We start from the raw sequence: 24,515 nt of genomic DNA on the forward strand, positions 1-24,515 counted from the left end.
GCTGGGGGCCGTGTTGAAGCATCCTAGATGTAGGCAAGGACCTGCAAGTCTGAAATGGGTTTGTTCCTAAAAAGCGCAGGGCAAACCAGTTCATCTCTTCCTTTCTTCATCTGTAAAATGGGGCTATCCAATTGTTTAATGCGCCTGCCGCCGTCCAGATACGAGAACAAATCATTCTGGAGGAGTGAAGTAATTGCTGATTGCAAAGACATCATAAAAGTGTAAACTGTTCTTGTTTATTAGTCCATGGGGGCAGGGTGACTAATTTGCAAAGGAAAGGAATCAAATAGCTACTTGTGTAGCTTGTCGTTTTCAATGGGAGGGGGAAGAATTGGGAGATTTAGGAGGGGTATGAGGGGCAGGACTTGAATTTCCAATTTAGGAACCTAATACCGATAGGAAACACCTCTCCCCGTCCCCATTCATTTTAGGGAGCTGCCCCCTCTCCCTCAGCTCCTTGTTATTGTTGGGGACTGTCATGTGATTCCGAATCCTAACACAGAGTTGTTGCCCTTGGCCTGAATACACCAGAAAAGGCATCTTTCCTGACATTTGGTGTCTGGCCCCAAGAGAAGAGTGGAGCAAAGGGAATGTAGATTTGTGCTGGGGAAGAGTGCATACAGCAGGCAGCCTTTAAGTGCACAGTCTTGCTGAATGCAGGTGAGGAAGGAACTCAGTGCAGACCGGTGAGGAAATCCTCGGTTTGCTATACCACCACGTCACAAAGCTAACAAGAATTGGCATTTATGCCCACTGAGCACACAGCTGGCTGCACTGAAATGGTACCTTCACAGGGGAAATGGGAGGCCCCAAGTGTCCTGTTGGGGCTTCGTCTTACATTTTTGTTGCCGTTTTTCTTTTGAAGAGGCTTGGATTCTTTTTCCAGCAAATGCTGAATGACTTGAATTCGACTTTTAATAGGAATCACTTCTGGCAAAGGCCCCAAACCTCTGGCTTAGTTTTGCTAGTTGGAAAATACGGATGCTTTCTTTACGTATGTGGTCGGTTCACCCCAGGAGGGCTGAGACCCCAGGCTTGAGGGTTGGGGTCGGGGTGGGGGAGTGTGGCACTCCGCCTTCTCCACGGGGGATGCGATGGAGCCCTAGTTCCCTGGCATGGGCGTGGGAGCTGGAGGGGGCTGGAGGAGGCACGGCAGATCCCGTAGCCTGTGTTGGTGCAGGCTTGGAGCCAGAAGCTGTCTGGTGCTCCTTAATTGAATACAGAGCTCGGTCAATTCCACGTGGGCATGCAAGGGTGGGCAGGGAAGGCAGTGAGATTTCCCCCTGGACTTGGAAGCTCCGAACCCCCCAACCCGGAGGGCCTCCTTGCCGTTCCCTGCACCCAGCCCACGTGGTTTGCAAAAGAGGAAGGCAACTGTGGGGGGCTGGGGACAGGATCTCGCAGCTCCCATGTAAATATTGTTTGTATGAACTGGGTTTTCCATCTTTTGTTAGTGGCAGCTCGTTAATTAACCAGCAGATTACTGCTGCCTTCTTTTGACACATGCATATATTTTGGGGCTAAAGATTCTTGTTCTCCTAAAACTCTGAGCGGAGCCGTTCAGGAAGTCCTCGTCCAGGGCCGCCCCCCACTCCACGGTCCCCTGCTCTTCCCCCAGCTACCCGCACCCCCCGATTCTGTCCCATCCTCCCCACCCTTCCTTCAACCCAAGCGGTCTTGTAGCTGTGTGGAGGACAGACGTTAAACACAGCTAAATAAATCATGTTTACGCTTGGCGCTCTTGGTAGTGAAAAATCTGTTGGCTGTTTTTACTTCCTTATTTCTCAGCATTTGCTTCCTACCTGTTTTTGAGCACATGCCCAGAAATAGTAGTTTTGTCAAATGAGGGGATAATGCCAGCCAGCCTCTCTTGCTGCCAAGGAAGCTGCTGGATTTTGCAAAACAGAGTGACGTTTTTTAAGTGTCACTAATTTTTTTTTTTCTCCCCAAAGAAATTAGGATGTATTGTAGAATAAGGGTATTAAAATGCACTTAGGGAAGGGGAAAAAAAACCCCACTCAGTCACCTGCGCAGCACAGGGACCTGCGGCGAGCAGGCTCAGAAATCGTCTCACTTTTGTTTGCTCGGCCCGGAGAGCTGAGCCGGGTTCATTTCTGCCCCAAGACTTAATTTTCTCTGCCATTTTGGACGATGTGGTACAAAGATTTTTTTTTTTTTTTTTTCTGTTTTCGGGTTGGTGTTGTGTCTGTTTAGTTTCGGAGGCCTCCTGAGCAAGTGCTTTGCTGTAATCATCCTCTGAGGTGATAGCTCAATTCTTGTCCAGGTTCGGGGTTTGGAGCTTGTTGGAATTCTAGCTACACTATCGTTGTTTATATATAAGAACAGCTAGGGAGGCCTCCCTTCCTTTGGGTTTTTATCCATAATGTTGTTTGGGGGGTATCTGAAAAGTCATTTTCACGATGTGACGCTGTTTGCTGGGCAGAGAATTACGGCCGAATATAGACTAGAGATTAAAAACAATTTTTTTTTAACAGTTTCAAATTCAAAACAATGGCACATAAATGTTGGGTGCTGCTTCCAGGAGTCTAGGCGGGTCTTATCAGGGAATCTTTGCAGTGCATTCAGTCTGAGGTCCAGGACATCAGCTCTGTTTCAGAGAGAGCCAGGGGAAAAGAAAATTACAACAAAATCAAAGTCAGCGTGCTCTGATTTCCCCCAATTTCTAATGGGAATACTCCGCAATAGAAATGATATTTCCATTGAGGACTGTACTATCGGTTTCTTTAATTACATTAAATGGCGGTGTAAACCTCAGCTGAACGTAAACCCCTGTTACAGCGACACCGGGAACGCGGCTAGATTGAATCGCGAGGAGCAATGTTATTGGTGTTAATGTGCTAACTATCTTTATTAAATTAATCTGGCGAAGTGTTAATTTTTACAAATTTTGTTGTGCACACACTGTACGTCACTGTTGGTGTGTTGGGAAAGGAAAATGATTTCACGTCGAAAAAGAAGAAGGTGGCTGTCAGACGGCTCCCTGAGAAGAAACATTTGTGATTTTCGCCATCAAATGCTACCTGCGCTGAAAGGAGGGCTCACAATATGTACATGAAATGCCATCTACATACAGAAAACTCAGTTAAAGGAAGTATTTTGTTGAAAGTAATTATAGGCCTGTTCAGTGTGTTTTAGTCAGTGACATTTCAGACTTGGCTTAGAAACATAAAGAGGCCATAGAAAGATTTTGTTCTTACGTGATGCAAAGCGTTGAACCTCAGTGTTTTATATGTCCATTAGCAAAAGGTGAAAAGAAATGAAGGGAGAAAAAGAAGATTCAATCAACAACAAAATGCAGGGGAGAGCTGGGTTTTTTTATTACAATAGTAGAGATCAATTGCATGTAACTCTAATAAATGCAACTAAAACCAAAAAATGCATTTACACTGTAGCAGGGTTTTTTTTTTTTTTTTAATACAATTGGATTTTTTTCTTCTTCTTTTTCTTTCTCTTCCTCCCTCCCTCTCTCCCTTTATTATTTTTTAAAACATCCTTGTAATCGGGTTAAATTTCTAGTCCATCTAAAGCAAGGACCTCCACTGGCCCTTGTGGTTGCATGTTCCCTTATTGCCCAGGTAGAATTTTATGGTCAAAAAAAAAAAAAAAAAAAAGACAGAGCTGAAAAAAAGGTTGGTGATACCTACATTCCTCAAATCCACAACTCCATCAACACCTGGAATTGTAATCCCTTTTCCTGCCTGCTCCTCTCAGACTGAGTCATCAGGGTAACCTCCTTGCTGGGCACCTTGCTGGGCATTCCAGTGGCGTGATGTTCTTTTCATTGGCTGGGCTGCCTTATTTTCGTTCTTAATTCTCTGGGATTCTCATAGTTCAGACTTTGTCCTGTGGTTCCACTGTGCACTCTGCACATGGCAAAGCCAGTGTTGGAGTTGGTGGGACCTGCAAACCACGACAACTTATGAACTCACCAGTTTGTAAACTAATGTGAGGGTTCAGTGTTCCCAGGCATCCCTCAGATACCAGGCCCAGTGGATGCTGGTGCGAAACAAAAATATGCCCTTAGTTTAAAACTCACTGTAGGCGCCAAATCTGAAGAATCACCTCCTGGCTTATTTCCCTTCATGGGACACGTGACTTCTGTCTTGACTGTGGACTTCCCCCTCCCCCCTCCCCCCAGGCTGAAATGAATGGGGACATGTCTAAGGCCTGCCTGGCCAAGCTGGTCATTGGAGCTTGGCCATCTGGGAAAGGGCTGCAGGGTCCTGACCCCAAGTCCCAAAGTCTTCCTGCTTGAAATCCAAACGATTTAACCAGCTTCTGACTTCCACGTATAGACTGAGCTTCTTGCCCAGGGGTGTTTCACGAAGATACGTGCTTATGCTGTTTGTGGCTCCTGATACAGCCCAAGAGAAGATTCCTTGAGGATCTTGCATACATTGTGTTTTAGGGCAGAAACTGCTGAAGATGGAAGCCGCTACCCAGCTTCTGATCAGAAGGCCCAAATCAGGGGGAAAGGGGAAATTCCTCTGCTAGGTATTGGTCGGCTGTTTTTGCTGGTGAGATTCACAGAATCTGTCAACTCTGGTTTGTCCTTGGCCTCTATAGATTGCGTGGAGCGCATGCAGACATTTTAACATGCCCACATTGCTGATGTATGCGTGCCTGTGTGTGTGTGTGTATGCATATATGTACAATCTCTCTATAATAGATGTGCATGCATACATTTTTCTAGCTAGTGAGACACATGGTTTCACCTTCTGTTGTCCCCAGGCCTGCCCATTCCAGGATCGTGGGCTCCAATTTGGCCGACCCTTCCTGCTGAGGTCATCCCAGAGGACTCATACCTGTTTATCTGTGTGTGTCTCGAAGCCACGGTGCCTAGGCCTTACCTCCCGGCTGGAGAACAAGTGATTGTGTTTACTGGCATCCCAGCAGTTCAGAGAGCTCCAGGGATTTCCCCGAAAGACAGCAGAAGGAGAGTTGAAGCTGTGCACTTTCTCCTGCAGGTGCCCACTAGGGGTTGGCGTGGTCAGCCCGAGTACTTGCCCAGCTGCCTCCATCTTACCCCGAAACGGTTCCCAGAATATGGTTCAGCCACACCCTGCCTCCCCAGCCGTGCCTGAGGTTTCCTCTGATCCCTTACTGGACCTTTTGGAAGGGCCAGGGAAGGTTTTGGAATTTGTGATGTAACCTCACTGATCCTTGGCTCAGGACGCAGGAAAGGGGATCTGCTGCCCTGGCGTATTTCAGCTGCTTGCATCTTGAGGAAATTGTGGTTGGTAGTCATTGGAACAGGTGCTTTTGGACCTGGCCAGGGGGTGCGCGTGTGTGCCTGCTTCTAACTGCAAGATGCAGCTGCCGGGGAGGGTGTTCCCTTTTCGAGCCCCGGTGGAAGGAGGAAAGCGGGTGTGGCGGTGTTTTTGGGGGGCAAGGTTGTTCCTGTGCCTCGCCTCTCCCTTTTCTGGGATGCATTAAATGTGCCGCGTACTGCAGAGCAAAAATAGTTGAAGTGGTGATTCACCGTGACAGATCTCAGGAGCACAGGAGGTGGGAGGCGCACCAGGGGGAGGTGGCCAGGCTTGGGGTGTCGGGAGGGCTGTGCTTCTGGCCTCCTCTCGGTGGCCAAGCCTTCTGGAGAATGTGGGTGCAGGAAGATGCCCTGGTGTTAACCCAGGGCTCTGGGCGGTCTCTGGATGTTCACTGGGGGAGTGGCAGTGGACCTGGCCTTAGGCCCAGAGACGTTCTTGCAGGCTCCTCCCTCCTGCTGCCCGGCACTGGGTACCCACGGTGTTCCTAAGCCCGGCCAGGCCCAGGCTGCAGGGAGGAAAGCCAAGCAGCCCCTTCCACCTGCATCGGAACCTCCACTCTCCCAGGCAGGCGAGAGGGCTGCTGTTGGCAGCATGCAGCCTCAGTAAAGGCCGGACGTGGATTGGAGCTATGTGTTTTGTCTCTCCTGTAATGACCGTAAGGGAAGGCTTGAAACACAGCTGTGCAAACCCCGTGAGACCTCATTTCTCCTTTTCCTTGCTTCTCTTCTAAAGGACCTTACACATGCACCCCCACACCCAAACCTGCTGCAGCCAGGGACACCCTGGTGGGTGCTCAGACTAGCCTGACTAAATGTGAATCTGGTAGTGGGAAGTAGGACTTGGGGAGCCGCAGCTCCCCATAGAGGATTTTAGGTCCCCCAAACGCTCTGGTGCAGTGACCAAGCCGTGCCCCACACCCACTCACCCTCGGGGCCTGCCCTGGGGACCTGACCTTGGGCTTGGGGGTTCTCACGGTGACTTACTGCGTTCACTTAAAGCCTTGGATTCCCTTTCTGCTCTGTCTTATTTTATATATCTATATCTATATCTATATCTGTATCTATATCTATATCTAGAATGAAATGAAAAACAACTTCTAGTCTTCGCTGGTTCCCAGAGCTTGGTTATGAAAAACTAAGAAAAAGACATGAAATAATACCTGTGGAGTGAAGGAATTTATTTTTTGAGTACCCCTCCCCCAGGACCCTTGTAGCTCAGAAATTGAGTAACAAAGAAGGCTCCTTAGAATCTTTCTTCCCTATTCCCACTGTCTCAACCACTCCCTACTCTCTACCCACCCCTCCCCAGTCCCCGCACAAGAGGGAGAGAGAGAAAGAGACAGATGATGGAAAGGCCTGGGTTTATTGGGTAAGTATCCACTGCTTGGCTCTAAGGTAGCGCTCTGCTTCTTTCAAATAGGAAATCGCCAAAATGGATGTCATCGGCTGCTAATTAGATGTGTTTTAACCGCAGGGTCGTTTTACTAGCTAATACTGTTATTATGTGCTTCACCGTGAACCCGTGGTGGAGCTGTTAAAATAGGAGCCCTAGCAGACAGCTCATGGAGGCTGCTGGATTGATGGAGCCCTTTCCCTCGATGGCCCTGCAGAGGCCCAGGCCAGACCCCGTGCTGGAGTCTGAGTCGGCTCACCTTCTCGAGATGTACCTGTTATTCCCTATGACTACTTTCCTTAGGTGTTTTGACCAGGGTCTGAGTCCAGAGGAGGCCCTGAGCTCTCCAGGTTGGAGACCCCAAGAATCACACCCCCCGCACCTCTAGATGTCATGGTCTCCTGCCTTTGAGCCTCTGGACCAGCCTCGAAGCAACAAATGACCACTTGCCGCGGACATGCCAACCCCAGGCCGTATCCCCACCACGCAGTGCCCCCGACAGGCAGGCCAGAACCTCCATCACTGGGTTTTCAAGTCTAAGGTGGCTTCCCTCCATCTTCTCTCTCTAGCAAACCAGAAAGAGTCCCCGTTTCCCATCGGGGTGCGGGGAGGTGGGCTAGGATGAGGATTCTTCAGTGTGAGCAGAGCATTTGACTTCATGCGATTTCTCTCTCTTTCTCCCTCCCTGCTACCCCCTCCTGCTTAATACGTAATATTTTTATCATCCTTAAGACAAAGTAGCTGGCAAAATATTTAAGCGATCGAAAGAAATGTTTTTATTTGCCCGCGTGCGAACTGGGTTATCTGCCTATCTTGTTTATGAAATTTGGGGCTGCCTTTCCTGCAGTCTGTTCGCCTCTCGAATCCTTCCCGGCTCCCATTTCCATATTTCTGCGTGCATGTTCTTTGTTAATCACTTGGCAAGTGCTTATTTGAATATTAAAAATTTCTTTAATCATCAAAGGCAGGAGCACAGTCTCATGAATATTCATATTTTCCCCCTCCTCAGACTGGAGTCTAGTTCATTACCCTGCAGTAAAAGCCAAAGAGCCATCAATCGCCCTCATTACAGGCTCTGGCGTTTTGATTGGCTGCCTGCTGCCCAGAGCTTTTTTTTAAAAATTTTTTTACTTTTTCCTCTTCTCCTATGAGCTGTCTTGTACCTGCCAGCAGCACTCCCCCGCAAAAAAAAAAAAAAAAAAAAAAAAAATCAACAATGCAAGAATAAATTTCTCTGGTTGAAAAACAACTCTGCAGACTTGTCAAACAGACCTCGTGGTTTGCTGCCACCGAAGTGGCCACCAGCCCTACCTGCCCCCCACCTGCAAAAAAAAAAAAAAAAAAAAATCGAAAAACCAAACCAAACCACCAGGAAAAAAAAAAGGTGGGGGTGGGGGTGGGGAGAGAAATTAAATAAATAAATAAAAAGGAAGAAACTTGAGCCTCAGAGATGAATATTTGTCAAGAGAGTTGACGTAAGTCTCATTTGCATAATGACTTTGTACTTCTGCATTAATAAAATTTGCATATGAAGCCATGTTAATTACTCCTGATCATGCTTTTTGCATTCATGCATAGTAATTTTCTCCGACTTGTGAGAATTAATGTCTTGGCATGGGGGGAGGGGGCGCGGGGACTGTCAGGTTTCCTTGCCAGTGGCCCTCACTCACATGCACTCGCTCCCTGTCTGTCTCCCTCCTTGATCTATGACTCATTTTTGCACCATCAGTAGGAGTTCTTGGCTTATAAAATGTATCCATTGAAAGGCATCGGTAGGGAGAAAAATATACATCTCCTACACAGTGTATTCTAGAACTCCTCTTGCTAGCTAGGAATCTGTAACCCTCCCATGTGGGAGGGGACACCGAGGATGCAGCGTTGGGAAAGGCTCGCCTTCCCCTCGAAACCAGGCTGGGGCTTTTCCAGGGAGTTTTTTGTGTCTGCATCAGTCGGTGTGGGCGTGTCTGCTGGGTAGTGCGCATGTGTGCAGAGTGAGGCAGGACCATCTGCAGGGCCCCTCTAGAAGGGAGATGGGTGGTTACAGACTCCCGCAGAATGGAGGCATTCCAAATCACCCGGATTTGGAGCTTAGGAGATATCTTAGGGGTCTTAATTTTGGTCATTTTGTACCTTTCTGTATGGATTGCATAGAGCTAGAGTCTCAGCCCTCTGAGCCTTGTGGTGTTGGACACCCAGCCTCAGTTTCCTTGTCTGTGAGAGGAGGGTCCTAATAGCTCTCTGATAGGAAGGCTGCTGGGCTTAAATGAGATGACATGTGTAGCCATTGTTTATTTCTTTTTCCTTTAACCAAAGTGAACTTCCATGGTAAGGAATCGAGCCAGCCGGGATTTTATCTTTAAGCCACCTGGATCCCACGTAAAGCTGAGATGGCGTCTTGGCGTCCCTCTGCCACATACCTCGGTACACGTGTGTCTGTTCCAGTTCCAGAGGGGAGCCAGCCTAGACCTCAGAAGAGAGTACCTTTTTAAAGGAGTGCCTTTCAGGGCTTTGTGGGGACGGGTGGTGGCGGCCTTTGCTGCCATGCTGTGGGGAGGACCCATAGGGAGTCAGAGAAAGTTCCGGAATGGAAAATAAATGAAGGATAGTGACGGTTATTGGGTGTTTACTAGATGGCCAGGCGTGTCCTGACCTTCCTTTAAAGGCGAGGCTCTGAGACAGTGACTCAAACCGGGTCATGCGGCCAGGAGATGGCAGAGGAGGAGACGGACGTGGGCCTCTCTCCGAGGCAGCGTAGCCTCTGTGCTCTGGGCTTCTTCCGCCTCTGCTTAGGTGCACAGTCTCATCACAGGGTCTCAAGTCCTCTGTCAAGTGCGTTCTGGATTCCCTGGCTGCGCTTCTCAAGGCAGCCACCCCCAGGGCTGGGAGGTGGCCTGGGACAGGTGCTGCAGCCAGAGACGGTCTTCACGTTGGGCTTTAAAAAAAGTTGAGATAAGAGTCACATCATGTAAAAGTCACCAGTTTAAGGTGTGCAGTCAGTGGTTTTGAGTATGTTCACCATGTTGTGCAGCTGTCACACTGACACCAGAGCATTTCCATCATCCCCCCAAAGAAACCCTCCACCCTTTAGCCCTTACTCCCCCAGCCCCCCTCCCCGGCCCCGGCGGCCACTTCTCTGCTTTCCATCTCAGTCTCCGTGGATTTGCTCTTCCGGACACTTCCTCTCATCATACAATAGGTGGCTCTTGGCATCACCTTGGGCTTTTGCAGCTTCAGAAGAGTGTTTTTGGAGTTCCACCTTTGGGCAGGATTCCGGTTTAAGCTGCTCCGGCTGGCGTGAGGGGACCTCCCCCAGGGCAGAGGGTCCCTCTGAGAGCACCCTGAGGGTCCTCTGTGGGCAGCTTTAGGATTGGAAGCCCCTGACCCTTGCTTCTCTTTCCCCTGCATCCACTGAGCCAGTCCCTGGAGCAGGTGGGCTTCATGGAGGCCAGAAGTCTAAGGAGGCCACTCAGAAGCCCCTCCAGGGGGCGGCCCAGCCCCCCAGCCCTACCTGAGTTGGAGGATGACGTTTTGCCTATACAGACTCTGGCCCTAACTCAGCCCAACCTTTCCAGAAGGAGAGGGGTGCGGCCAGACACGCCCTTTGGTCCTTCCTCCCAAGCATGGACACACAGGTTCTGCACCCTTCCGGCCTGGGACAGCAGTTACCTGGGCATCCTGCTGGTTTTCTCAGCCATGGTAAATGGTGGTGGCTGTGCTGTGGCCTCACCCAGAACCTGGGGGCCCGGAGTTGTTTTTTGTAACCTCCAGCAGCCCGACTCAGCCCAAGGACCCTCAGGCTCCCTCCCACCCTTCCTCTCAAGATTCTGGGGTTCCCTGGTTACTCCACCCCAGCTGCAGCCCCAGGCGGAGGCAGGGCACATCCAGGCTTTGGAGACACACTGGGTTCGAGTCCAGACCTCCCCGAGCCTCAGTTTCCGCCCTGTGGAATGGGGGGTGGTCTTCCCTGCCGAGTGAGGTGTTTGAGGTGAAGCGAGCCCAGCTCCTTGTGGTAGGGACCCAGCACAAAACCGCTGTCACAGTTACGATGACCCGGAGCTTTCAATGGTGTGAAGTGGGGCTGACGTGGTTGACAAGGACGGACATGCTGTGTCCACTGCTGGGGAGTTTCAGGCAAGGACCAGCCAGGGCAGGCTTCCGGGAGGAGGTGGCCGACGTTGGTCTCAGGTGCTGACGTTTCTCGAGGGCCTGCACCAGATCTGGGACTCGGCCTTGCGCTCAGTGTCTGTCACTGGAATAGCGCATGAGGTCTTGGCCACACCTTCCAGGGCTGTGTCATGGGCTCAGAAATGGCCTGGGCCCTGAGCCTAGCCTAGCACAAGGTCTTCATTGGCCCAGAGGGGCCAGGTGCTGGTGGTGGTGTTAGCGTTGGCCTCTTGGCCGGACATGTGCAAGTGGTCCTCAAATGCTCTAATGCCCCCGGTCCTGGATAATACCTGTTTTGGAGAGACAGGGGTCACAGAGAAAGAGCCCTGCTTCTGGAGCCAGGCAGCCAGCCGGGGTTTTGGTGGGGCTGTCTGCTGCTGTCTGCAGTTTTCTGCAGTCATGTCCTCAGTTTCCTGGTCTGTGCAGTGGGTCTGCTGAGCCCTGCCCCCAAGGGCATGCCGGGAAGCGCACTCACGATCAAGATTGATAGGCTGCTGGCTCACGGTGGGCTTGCAGGGCCCCGTGGCTCTTCCGGACGGGGTACTCCCTCATGGGGGCCGTAGAGTGGGCAGATCCCCGCCCCTGTAAACCTGTGCGGGGCACCGACAGCCTGGGGGTGCGGGGTGGCACCCCTGGCAGGGCCGGCCCGGGGCCCAGCTGCCCGTCATCTTCTTGATGTTTTCCTTTTGTCTGATGCTTCTCCGCTCAATTATTTACCCAGGGAATTTGGGCTTCTTCACTTGTGGTTTTGGCAAGGGCTCCACACAAATGTTGTGCCCTGGTGGTCTCTTAGCCATTGAAGATAAACAGCCAAATCAAACGCAGGCCTTGCCGGGGAGCCCGGGCGAGCCGTAGGGCTGCTGGAGACAGGCAGGCCCCTGGCCCTGCGCTGGGGCTGTCAGACCCGGGGAGGTGTGAAGAGGGGTGCTGGGCGGTGCCGGTGCTTTCTCGGGGAGGAGGTTCAGAGCTGTCCCACAGGCCTTGGGGCTTGGGTGCTGCGTGTAGGTGTCGGTTGCTGAGGACTGTGGGCCGGAGGGGGCACCGGCGGGCAGTCCTCCAGGCTGGAGGCTCAGCCAGTGCCCAGGCGCTGGGAGGTGGCCTGGAGGTGTCCGAGGCCTGCACCAGCAGCCCATCCTGATGGAGCGAAAAGTGGTGGCCTGGAACTTACTGGGTCTTCCAGAGGGGGGTGGCCCAGATTTGGGGAAACAGATCCCCAAATGGATCTGCTCCAGAACACTCCAGAAGTCCCTACCTGGGGAGACCTTCCTGGGATCAGGGGCCCCCAACAGCTCCTATCTGTCCCGGCCCCGGCATTAGGCCTCCCTGGGATGGAAGTCTGGTCCCAAGACAGCCCAACCTGGCAGCTGAGGACGTAGGAGCCCCTCAGGCCCCTCCCGCTTCCCTGATGCCTGCCCCCACCCGAGTCCCAGCTGCATCTCCCTTCTCCACCCCCGCCAAGCCCCCCACAGGGGCTGCCACCCTGAGCCTCCCACCCTGGAAGGGCAGCCTGCAGCCCTCTGCCCCGGGCCCCGTTCCACACCCTGAAGCCCTTGCCCAGTCCAGGGTCCGACTGACCAGCCTTTTCTATTGTTTTCTCTCCAGGGCCGTGCAGGCCTGCCCAGCTGCCAGCGATGGCCCCCATAGCTGCTTCCTCCTCCCACCCTCACACATCTGTGATTACTTCACCTCTTCGTGCCCTGGGCGCTCTACCGCCCTGCTTCCCCCTGCCGTGCTGCAGCGCGCGCCCTGTCTCGGGTGACGGGACTCAGGGTGAGGGTCAGACGGAGGCTCCCTTTGGATGCCAGTGTCAGTTGTCAGGTAACCGACGGCCGCGGTGGGGGCGGGCTCCCGGGGATGGCGGGTGTGCCCTGGGCAGGGCTGGCGGCTGCCTCTCCCAGGTGGGCTGGGGCAAGGTGGGGACCCAGGGGAGACGTGCAACTTGCACCCCAGAAGGCACTTTTGGGGAGGTGCCGGGGAAATGGCGAAGGATGTCGGCAGAGCTGTACCCGGGTGCCCTGGTCCCCATTGGTCAGGAGATACCCCCGTGCCTCCACCCATTCTGAGGTCTCACTCCCAGAACGCCTTCCCCCAGCCCCCAAATTTCATCTCTTTGGGCTGTTTAGCTAAAGTTTAATTGGATAACGCTTAACATCTGAGGTTTTCTTCTGCCCTCGCCACTGCCGCCCCCCCCCCCCAACCCCAACCAGTACCCTCACCCCCAGCTCATGGCTAGGAGAAGATTCTTTGGTTGTCTGTGTACATCCCTGGAGCCGTCCAAAATGCTGAGTTTCTCTTTGCGAGAATGTGTTGCCCATTAACTTTTAGAAGAAAGTTTTCTCTGAAGGAGCCTGTTAGCTTCGGCTCTGGGAGGGAGTGAAACATTGTGGGGTGTGTCGGGGGTGGGGGTAGGGGTAGGGGGCGGGGCTGAGCGCCCAGCTCCAGGTCGGCGTGGCTGCCCATTATACAGATGGGCAGACAGCGCAGTGTGGCGACCCGACCTGCTCTCTGTTACATCCCTTCTCCCTCCCCAAGCGAAACCCAAACTCCTGCCCTGGCCTGGGGTCCCTGGAATTTGCAGGCAGGGACCTCTCATTCCAGCCTCTCCTGCCCAGTATCTTTGCGGAGCCTGATGCAAAAAGCACTGAGGCCACGGGAGCCGGGATGCTGACACAGACACCGGTGGTGGTGAATGTCCTGCAGGGGCCGGGAGAGGAGAGGGTGGGTGCCGAGCCGGGGCAGATTCTTTGTGTCCCTGCTTTCTCACCGGGTATGTTGCAGGCTTTCTCTTGACTCGAGTGGTAAAAGGAAAACTGTTTATTGGGCAGGTTTTGCTTTTAATTGAAGCTGTCCCAAGGGATGGTCCCTGTTAGAGCCACAGCTCTGCAGAGGGCCACAGGTGGCCCAGCTCCAGGGTCAAGAGCTCCCCGGGCCTTCCTGCTGGTGGGGTGGCCTGCAGCCTTCAGCACCCCTTGCTGTGACAGATCGTGACATCATAGGTACTGGGCTTGTGTCTTGAACGCACAAAGCAAAGACTGAATCACCTGGGAAGGAGTCCGCACAGCTTACAGAGAAGCCGGCTCCCTGCCCCGGGCTGCCTGGGTGCCCACGGTGATTGGGGCTCCGGTCCCGGCTCCGCAGGTCTGTGCTGTGATCCCTGCTTGCTGAGTGTGGGATGCCTACTCGTCTGGGTGGCTGCCCTGCTCTAATGGCTTCCTGTAATCAGTGCTGCAGCCCTGCAACCACTCGGGGGGCCGTACTGTCAAAGATCAGCCTGAGCGTTCATGACTGGACTTGGTTAAGTTCTGTGGTGCGGGAACACGCTCTCCCTGGCAGTGGAGTGCCTGGGGCTTCGCTTAACTTTCCACTTTGCTTAACTTCTGGCTCTGCTTAGAAGCTGTGGTGCCGAGCAGGAGCTGTTACACCCCTGTTTTACAGATGGGGAAACAGAGGCTTGGGGAGAGTGAGGGGCTGGGCCCAGGTTGCAGAACTGGGATTTGTGGTCAGGGTGCCTCCCGACAAGGCCACCCCTCTTCCCACTGAGCCCCATGCCTCTGCCTACATCCTGGGGACGTTCTCACCCAGTCACTCTCTCAGCCACAGTGCTGCCCGCTTCCTCATAGGGACCATGAATTGAGGGCCTACTGTGTGCTGCCTTGTGCTAGGCATTTTGTGTGCGTTCTTGAATTTAATGCTCACAGCCACCTTAGGAGGTGGGTTTACTGTCCCCACTTTACAGTTGAGAAAATAAGGCTCACCTTCATTTGTCCACTCATTCATTCATTCATTCTTTTTTTTTTTTTTTTTTTTTTGCCACACTGCGCATCTTGTGGGATCTTAGTTTCCCGACCAGGGATCGAACCTTGGCCCCCAGCACTGGAAGTGCGGAGTCCTAACCACTGGACCCCATTCATTCATTCTTGTGCAGACCACAGTGCGGTCCATCATGGCAGGTCCCAGCCCTCCTGCAGCTTGCAGTCTGGTGGGCCGGGTGGTGGAGTGGGAATGGGGACCTGTAGGGAGGGGCTGGAAGGGCAGAGGTGGGGTTTGATCCTGGGTCACTCATCCTGCACCTGCTTCACCTTTGACGTTGGCTCACCTGGCTTAGAGCCTTCTTTGATTTTAGAATTTGATGCTGTGAGGGCTCAGAACCCGTGAACAGCCCCTATGCTTGCTGGCAGTGCTGGGGAGGGGAGTGAGGTGGGCCTGTGTCTGTTTCTGGGGTCCCTGGGACCTCTCCTCCTGACCTGCTAAGGGGCCGACCCTCAGCTTCCGACGCTGTACCCTGATCGCCGGCACTGATCTCTCATCGATGGGTCTGCGGTAATTAGCCTGCACCAGGTTGTGCCATCGTATTTTCAGATCAGTTTCAGTACCTGAAAATATCCTATTCCAGTGGTTTTGGTCCCTTCGTGGCTTCTGTCCCTGGCACTGGGCTGTTTGCTAAAGTGTTTTTAGTGCCTGTTTAATTAGTAGTTTGAATGGAGCCATCAAATTCCCAGTAACCCGTTAGGAAGAAGCGGTCCTCTGTAAAGATGGAAAGGGGCCGCCGTCCTTACTTTGTTCTGTCCCTTTTCACATCAGGATGCACTGAACCTATCTCTTCAAATTAATATGGAAAACCCTGATGTAACTGTGTTTCACACAGGTTAATTGCATGCCTGTGAATGCATTTGAGGTTATTTATAGAAAGATGTGATATTATGGGGGAGAAATCCACACAGTTATGTGTGTTTGTGTACCTTTCCGGCTGGCGGCATCCCAAGCAGCCCCGCCTCCCAGGACCCCAACCCCAGATCTCCTTCTGATGGTCACAGTGGGAAGGAGGGGTCCCCTTTGCTTTTTTTTTTGCGGTATGCGGGGCTCTCACTGCCGTGGCCTCTCCTGTTGCGGAGCGCAGGCTCCAGACGCGCAGGCTCAGCGGCCATGGCTCACGGGCCCAGCCGCTCCATGGCATGTGGGATCTTCCCGGACCGGGGCACGAAACCGTGTCCCCTGCATCGGCAGGCGGACTCTCAACCACTGCGCCACCAGGGGAGCCCCCTTTGCTTTTTGACTCTGTTGGGTTGCGGTGTTCCTGGAAACTGAAATTTCTACCCTGAGAAATTCCACGTAGGAACTTCTCCAAGGTGCCCGGGGAATCAAAAGTCTAAGGCTGTGGTCTTGGCCTTTACTCCACCCGGCCAGTGACCTTGAATAAGTCATTTCCCCTCTCTGGGCCTCAGTTTCCCCTTGTGTAAATATATATATGTATACACACACACACATACACACGTGTGTGTGGTACATATGTAGCATTTAAAAACGAGGCTCCTTGGGCTTCCCTGGTGGTGCAGTGGTTGAGAGTCCGCCTGCCGATGCAGGGGACACGGGTTCGTGCCCTGGTCCGGGAGGATCCCACATGCCGCGGAGCAGCTGGGCCCGTGAGCCATGGTCGCTGAGCCTGCACGTCTGGAGCCTGTGCTCTGCAATGGGAGGCCACGGCAGTGAGAGGCCCACGTGCCGCAACAAAACAAAACAAGACAAACAAAAAAACGAGGCTCCTCATATTGAGAACATACTGATCAGTGTCGATTACTGAGATGCTAGGGATGCCTGGGTATGGGACTTGGCGGGGGTTCCCAAGGCAGGGGTAGGGTGTTCAGAGAACCACTGGGCTTTGGACCCCTGAACCCTTCCCTATTCTGAGGTTTCTACCACTGGGAGGCAGTCATCAGAGTATCAGACTGCAGGGTGAAGGCTGCTCCGTCCTGTATGGCTCTGTGACCTTGGACAAGTCATTTCCACCCTCTGCCTCAGTTTCCCCACCTGCAAAATGGGGGTCATTGACGACTTGTTCTGAGGACTGGCTGAGGTCATACACGCCAGGTGCTGAGAACAATGCCTCTTGCTGAGTGAGCCCTCCAGACATTCTGACTCATGCCCGAGCAGGATGGATTTCACATCATTATATCATTACCTGCTCGGCTCTGTTTGGAATCAAGCTGGATCCCTAGTTTCCATTCTTAAAGGCATTTAGCCTCTTGGCTGGCTCAGATCGTGTACCAGCATCGGGAAGTGGAAAAGGAACTGAGAAACTTCATTGCATATTTAAAAGCCGCAAATGGTCATCAGCCATGATGATTAATACATGCGCTTGGTGAAGTTCAAGGTCTTCAGCAAGAACGCACGGGATCCTGGCTCGGGGAAGTGAAGTGTTTGGATTTAATAGAAGGAGTCAGTTGCAGTCATTAGGATATGCTGAAATCACAGGGCAATCTTGTAAAGTTAAATTCAATTTACTTTTCTACTGAAATTGTGCTTGCTGTGTTATTTAACTAGTCTGGGGTGTCTTGGCATGGGTTAAAGGGACAATAAAGATAAAAGAATACCTGTAAGTACATAGTAGGATTTCACAGTAGAATCTGTCGTTTTCTCCTCTTTCAGTTATATCCCAGTGTTCATTTTGCGTTGGTTTTTATAACCGAATCCTTCCAATGGGATGCCGTAGCTTAGACCACCCTAGCTGTGGAAGCTTGATGCAATTAATACAGTCTGTCTGGAAAGTGGTCTTATTTCTGGAAGTTTTATGTTAATGATATGGTCTGTGCTTTGCACATTTCATACCAGAACAAGAAGCAGGCCGTAGTTTCATTTCGGTCTGGGTTTGATTGACACTGGAGGATCAGTGGGCAGCCGCAGGGCGATGTGGCCCAAGATGGCAACGCTCTCCAGGCCCCTGCTGGTGCATATGCCTCCAGTCTGGGGCAGGGGGTGCAGAGGCGCTCCGGTGGGGCGTGGGGGCCTCCGTGGAGACCTTGGAGGGAGGGGTGAGTATGGGGTGAAGAAGAGAAGTGAGTGTGGGTGAGTGTGGGTGGACAGAAGCACGCTTTCGGGGAAGGTTCCGGACACTCCCTTGCCTTTCTCCTGATTCTGCAAAGTCCCATTCCTTGTGGGGTCTTTCTGGGCTCACCAGGTCCCAGGGGCCATGGTGGTTGGCTCGCTGTGGAGGAAGGGCTTTCAGGGGAATTATTAAAAATTTAAAGAGTCGTCTGTACGCCCTGCGCCGCTGTCTACATCGTGCAAGGGGCTGTGGGTCCAGCTTATCAGCGGTTCCTGGAGTCTGCTCTGGTGTCTGCTGGCTTCTTGGAATCATGCTGCTGTAGAGGCTGCCCTTGACCACCTGCCTTTAGAACCCAGGCACCTCCTTCAGTAATCGGAGGAAGTGCTGGGAGAGGCCATGGAGAGCTGCAAGGCTCCCGGGAAGGAGGGTGGCAGGGCTTGGGTGGACTCCAGAAAAGTCCCCTGTCCGCCAGAGCTGCAGACTCACATCTCCTCCAGCACCACCGGGCGCCAGACGGGGACTGGGGGCCAGAAGGAGTGCGATGCTGCCTAGTGGGGGGCAGGGGCACCTACCCGCATGACTGTCCTTAGATAAAAGGGGGGTCCCAGCAACATCCCGGAGTGGAGACCGGTGCAGCCTCACCAGATTCCGTTTCCCTCTGCAAGCCGGCCCTTCAGACGTTCTGAAGGCAGAGCTAAATCAAAGAGTTCTGTTCAAATCCGCACAAGATGTTGCTGTTTTTCTGCTCTGACAGGAGAGGCCTTTGGAAGTGCAGTTTCTTTCTTTCTTTCTTTTTTTTTATAGCTGTCTTAAAAAGGAGTTTGGCTGTTTAGCACAGCTGGTGCTCATTACATTATGCACTGGCAATAAAATAGCATGTGTAATTAATTTTTAATGCAGCGCCGGGTGCAGCGCTTTAAAGCAGTTAGTGGATGTGAAGAAGCAGCACTGGCCACCGACATCAGAGATCTCAGAGCAAGGCGGCCACGTTCTGCAGCTTGAAAGGGAATCCGAAAGGGGCAGAGGAGGCTGTGCGCCCTCTGCTTGGATGGGATGGTCCAGAAATGGGTCCGCCTCTGGTGACCTGAAGGCTTGAGTTAATTTTAAACGATCTAGGATCAGGGGTCCCGAGAGATCATCTCACCCAACCCCTTCATTGTCTAGATGGGGACACCGAGGCAGAGAGTGGGGAAGAGACCACAAGGTGTGTGGGGCAGAGCCGGCTTGGACCGAGTCCCCCGGGCTCTGCCCACTAGGCTATACTGCCCCTCTTGGGTTCATATTGAAAACTGGAGAAGGAGATTCATCGTCTAGCTGAAGCCATGTGAAACGTGCAGTTAGATTTGGCAACGGAGAGGAATTTTGCTTTGGGGAGCCCTGTACCTAGCCTCTCGGGCCCCCAGTTTTGCCATCTGCAGTGGGGACCTGCCTCTGTGCATCCCAGGTTTGAGACATTCTGTGGTTGTGCTCTGATCGCTGGCAGCTCCATCTCTTCCTGGGCGTCTCTTCTGTGGCTTGGATTTATGCTTGAACTTAAATGCCATAGTGGACACATATTGGCGGAAGAGCTGCAGGCATTGTGGGAAGCTCCAGAGATGGGACCGTGCTTAGTCCTTGTTCTCAAGGTGCACAGGTGTCAATATGTGACCCTGGGCCAGCTGCTTTCTTTCTCCAAGCCTCAGTTTCCCCATCTGGGAAATGGGGACACTAGAAGTATCCACTCTTGATCCCTGCCTTGGAGGGTCCCCTGATGGGCTTCCACGCTGGGGTGGCCACTGCTGATCACCAGCACGTGGGGAAGCAGAGGCAAAGGGAAGTGGGGGGGCAGGAAGGAGAAGGCTGGGCTGTCGAAAAGCCTGGGTACCCCGTACCTCGATGATGACTTGGTTGCCATCTGTTTGAAAGTCCTGCCTGGGAGGTGTTCTTAGCATGAATGAAAGAGGAGGATGGCCCACCGCCATCACTGCTCCTAAGACTTGCCGCCGTGTCTAAAGGGCCTGCTAGTTCCCAGCACTGTCCTGGGCACTTTGCATACCTCACTCAGTCACCCGTCGTCATAGCACCTGTAAGGAAAGGCAGCTCCATCCTTTTGCTCATGAGGATACTGGAGCTCAGAGAGGCCAAGCAATGCCCCGGGGGTCACACAGCACACAAACAGCAGAACTGAGATCGGAACTCAGGTCTGGCCAGCTGTGAAGTCGTGTTCTCGGCTCTCCCTTCCGGCTTCACGTTGGGCTGCTTGGTGGCTCAGACGTGGGCAACAGAAAAGCAGCTCACCCGTGAGAGACCAGACCACATTCGGACACGATCCTGGGAGAGTCCCCTGCGTCTTCCTTCCTTCACCGATCATGCTGGTGCCTGATCTGGGCTGAACTCCAGGGATCCAGGAATGAGCTCCCTGGGGTCTCTGCCCTAGAGGAGCTCACGGCAGTGGGGGAGCACAGAGTGCGAGAGACACGCTCCATGATGCCTTTCTCTGCTTAAAGGAAGTTAAACAACTGGGCTTGTGGGAGCTGGGAGGGCCCCCGAGGACCACTGGGATTTTCCTGATGGAGAAGGTGAGGCTGGCGGAGGGGACAGGCTTCTTCCAAGGCGTGGGTCAGTGACAGATGTGGGTGTGGGTACCTGCCAGGAGGGGTCCTGCTGACCCAGTGAGCCTTCTGTAGTCCCGGCTGGCCCCTAAGGGGTCTGAGTTGTTAGTGACTTGCAGGAACACAGAGTGTTTCTGGACCCTCAGACCACCAGAGGGAAGTTGTGACATTGATGAAGAGGCCTGGAACATGGGAAAAGCTTTTATCATTAAATCAACCTCAGATTCCTTCACACACCAGGTTGACTTATATCGCTATTTTGGTCTTCCCAGCGCTTGGGCTGGCCGAGCCCTCTAGGTGCTGGTGGATGACGAAGACCCAGAAAAGGTGTGTTCACATTTGTGAGAGCAAGCCGAAGAAATACAGGGCATGCTGTTCCCATCTCATTTTCATACACAGTTCCCTAGAAGCAATTTCTCCTCCTTCAGGAGAAACCAACTTTTCATCGTCCTTACAGCTGGAGGTGTTCTTTGTTGCTTTTTTGGTGGGAGGAACAAGATGTACTTGACTTTTCAAACCCCAGGGCTGGTCAGGGCAGAGGGGCTGTGTACTGTACACATTTCACAATCAAACCCAAATAATCTAAACCATGACAAACATAATCAAGGCTGGCCAATTTAATCCAAAAAGCGATGGGAAGACACCCTTGGCGGGCAGGGGTCCTTCTGTGTGGGGTTTAGCTGCTCGGAGCTGCCCGGCGTTACACCTGCGGGGAATCATAGCCTGCCCGTCACTCCCACCCCCTCCTTGGGTGTTATTTAATAATAACCGAGAGCCCGGGGTGGGGGTGTGTGTGACCACGGTGTGTGGTCAGGGTGGGTGATGCATCCACCGTGATTTCCTCTCCCATCAGCGTCCTTACACTCAGCAGGGGGCCACCGGGTCATGGCCTGGTCATCATTTTTTTTTTTTTTGCGGTACGCGGGCCTCTCACTGTTGTGGCCTCTCCCGCTGCGGAGCACAGGCTCCGGACGCGCAGGCTCAGCGGCCATGGCTCACGGGCCCAGCCGCTCCGCGGCACGTGGGATCTTCCCGGACTGGGGCATGAACCCGTGTCCCCTGCATCGGCAGGCGGACTCTCAACCACTGCGCCACCAGGGAAGCCCTGGTCATCATTTTTGTGTCCCCACTGTGCATCAGGCTCTCTGCAGGGGCCTTCCCACACATGTAAGCTTCTCCCTTAGGAAGGCAACCTATTCTGTAGTTCACAGGTGACGAGACTGTGACCAGAGAGGTGATGCGACTTGCCCGAAGTTGCACAGCTGGTAGACGGCAGAGGTGGGATTTGAACCCGGGTCTCCTTGGGTCTGGGAACCACAGCCTGCTCCTTTTCTTGCTTTCTGGCTCCCAGACTGCCCACCTGCTGGCCTTGTACCTGGCAGGTGTGAGGGAGAGGAGCAAGTTATGAATCACAGAGCAGCTCGGGGTGATAAGAATGCCTGTGTTTTATGATTTCAGCGGAAGGGATCAGAGGTCTCGGGACTTCTCCAGGGAGGTTAGTGCAAAAACGGAGTCACCACCTGCAGAGACAGGGGCAGTTGGAGTCTTTCCATAAGTCCAGACATTTTTAATGATTGCCTTTGTTCATAAGAGGTGAGGAGTGGCTGGCGGGACCAGGCCCCCGGGTGCCTGAGTCGCCCTTGGAGCTGTATGTGAGCAGCGCTGACGCAGGCGCCCTCGTCTTGAGTTTCCTTGTGCTTTATTAACCGGCGCCTTGTTTTATTCTTGCTTTACTAGTGAAGGGAACCACTGCTTGAGGGCCCACTGTGTGCACGGGCTGCATACGATCATCTGCACCGATTCTTTCTCGCAACGTTTTTTTTTGGTTTTTTTTTATTGCCGTACGCGGGCCTCTCACTCTTGTGGCCTCTCCCGTTGCGGAGCACAGGCTCCGGACGCACAGGCTCAGCGGCCATGGCTCCCGGGCCCAGCCGCTCCACAGCATGTGGGATCTTCCCGGACCGGGGCATGAACCCGCATCCCCTGCATCGGCAGGTGGACTCTCAACCACTGCGCCACCAGGGAAGCCCTCTCGCAACGGTTTGAGCCTATGTGTGCTGGAATTTATTTATTTTTTATCATGGTAAATATGCAAAACATGAAATGTACCATTTTAACCCTTTTTAGTCAAGTCGCCTTAAGTACAGTCACCACCATCCATCACCAGCACTTTTTTGTCACCCCAAATGGAAGCTCTGTCCCCATTAAACGCTCACCCCCGCCCCCCCACAACTCCAGCCCACAGCCCTCACTCCACTTCCTGTCTCTATGAGTCTGACCACGCTGGGACTCTCCTATGAGTGGAATCACGGTCTTTTTGGTGTCTGGCTGGTGTCACTCAGTATTAGGTCCTCAAGGTTACAGCGTGTGTCAGAATCACCTTCCTTTTTATTTATTTATTTCTTTAAATATAATTGTTACTTCTTGTTGGAGTAGAGTTGATTTACAATGTTGTGTTAGTTTCAGGTATACAGCTAACTGATGCAGTTATACATACACATATATTCATTCTTTTTCAGATTCTTTTCCCATAGAGGTTACACCTTCCTTTTGAAGGTTGAGTAATATTCATTGTGTGGCTGGACCAGAGTTGATCCATTCATCCTGTGATGGACACGGCTTATTTCCACCTTCTGGCTACTGTGAATAGTGCTGCTGGGAGTGTGGGTGTACGCGTACTAGTGGGAGACCCTGCCTTCAGTTCTTTGGGTGAATACCCAGGGTGGAATTGCTGGACCATATGGGAATCTGAGTCTCAGGGATGTGGACACCAGCTGGCCCAGGGTATGTGGTTAATAGGCCTGAGCGTCCGGCATGGAACCGGCCCCCACTGACTCGGGCTTGGTGCTTGTGGCCCTGGTCACGGGCCAGTGTCTTCAGTTCCTTTCAGGGTCTCTAACATCAGTCTCTCGTGTAAATGCTTCCCCACCGTGGCCCCATCTCCCAGATGCTGGTTTTTGGCTGTCAGCTAAACATTTCACTAGCTTGAGAGTTGAAGGAAAGAAAATTTTGCAAATGGACAGTTTTCACTTTCCTTCCTGCTGTGTCCTCAGGGCGTTGATTTGGGTTCAGTTCAGCAGAAAGTGTATTTAGAGTGGGGACACCTGGGGGCAAGGTTAAGGCTGGCTGGTGTCCCGGGGCCTGTGCTGCCCCTCTCTGAGCCTCTCCTATCTGCCTCTGCTTGGGGGTCATCATGCCAACCTTGCTAAGATGTCAGCAGGGCTGTGCTCCCTCTGAAGGGGAGAATCTGCCCCTGGCCTCTTCCAGCTTCTGGTGGCACCGGGCATTCCTTGGCTTGTGGCCTCATCCTTCCCGTCTCTGCCTCCATGGTCACGTGGCCTCCTCCTTGGGGGTCTGTTTTCTCTCCTGGATAATTAAAAGGACAACTGTCATTGGATTTAGAGCCCACCCGGGTAATCTAGGGCGATATCTCAGATTCTGAACTTAATTATGTCTGCAATGACCCTTTTTCCAAATAAGGTCATATTCACAGATTCTAAGGATTTGGTTATGGGTGTTTCATTTCGGGGGGCCGCCATTCAACCCACGACATACCCCTTCCTGGATTGTGAGCCCCTCCAGGCCAGGAACCCCAGGAAGCCCTCTGTGAACTCCTGAGGTCTGGGACAGGGTCCCCCAAATGTGTGGTGGGTTGAACTTGGGGCTGGTCTCCGAAGGAGTGGCCGCATGTTCCTTTCCCAGGAATTCGGTGACTCTCAGACGCTGTCACCTCTGGGCAGCACTCAGACCTGCATGGTTTACGGAAGGTTGTGTGCCCTCCCTCCCAATCCCCCGTGCCAAGTCAGAACGCAGCTATTAACAGAGAGGCGGGTGGCTTTAAAAAAAAAAAAGTCTGCAATGATTATTATGAGAAAAAATTAGTAGAGTTGAATAGAAGCTAAAAATAGCCGGACACATACTTGCCTCTAATCTACTTTTTTTTAAGAAAATATAATTATTTTTGTAAACCGGCTCTGAGAAGCCAGGGGTATTTTTAGTCTGCATTTTCTAAGACGTCGAGCATCTTTTCAGGAAGATGCACATGTATGATGTCACCAAGTCAGGGTGCAGTAGCCTGTGGAGCAGGGTGGGGACGGGGGTGGGTCAGAGGGTCAGGAACCCCCATTTGGCCGCGCATATCTTTGCTGGGAGGGTAGTCCCTGAGCGGCCTGACTGTGGCCACACCTGGTCCACTGGGAGGATTGAAGCTGGTTTAACTCCGGGACCAGGAGGGTCAGGGCTTCCCTCTGGGCGAGG

At 52.8% G+C, this 24,515-nt stretch overlaps 1 protein-coding gene across 6 annotated transcripts in view; it reads left to right on the plus strand.

Annotated features, from left to right (window-relative positions):
• Positions 1 to 24,515, plus strand: part of BCL11B (BCL11 transcription factor B) — a 94,740-nt gene that overhangs the window by 29,623 nt on the left and 40,602 nt on the right. For 4 of the 6 annotated variants that reach the window (XM_067726157.1, XM_067726186.1, XM_067726167.1 and 1 more), the window contains one exon: positions 12,450 to 12,665. The exons of the other annotated variants lie outside the window; for them this stretch is intronic. In XM_067726157.1, coding sequence (XP_067582258.1) covers positions 12,450 to 12,665 — 216 coding nt within the window. The remainder of the gene's footprint in view (positions 1 to 12,449; positions 12,666 to 24,515) is intronic. 6 annotated transcript variants of the gene reach the window in all.

Source organism: Pseudorca crassidens, chromosome 1 (assembly GCF_039906515.1).
Source record: "Pseudorca crassidens isolate mPseCra1 chromosome 1, mPseCra1.hap1, whole genome shotgun sequence".
Lineage (NCBI taxonomy): Eukaryota > Metazoa > Chordata > Mammalia > Artiodactyla > Delphinidae > Pseudorca > Pseudorca crassidens.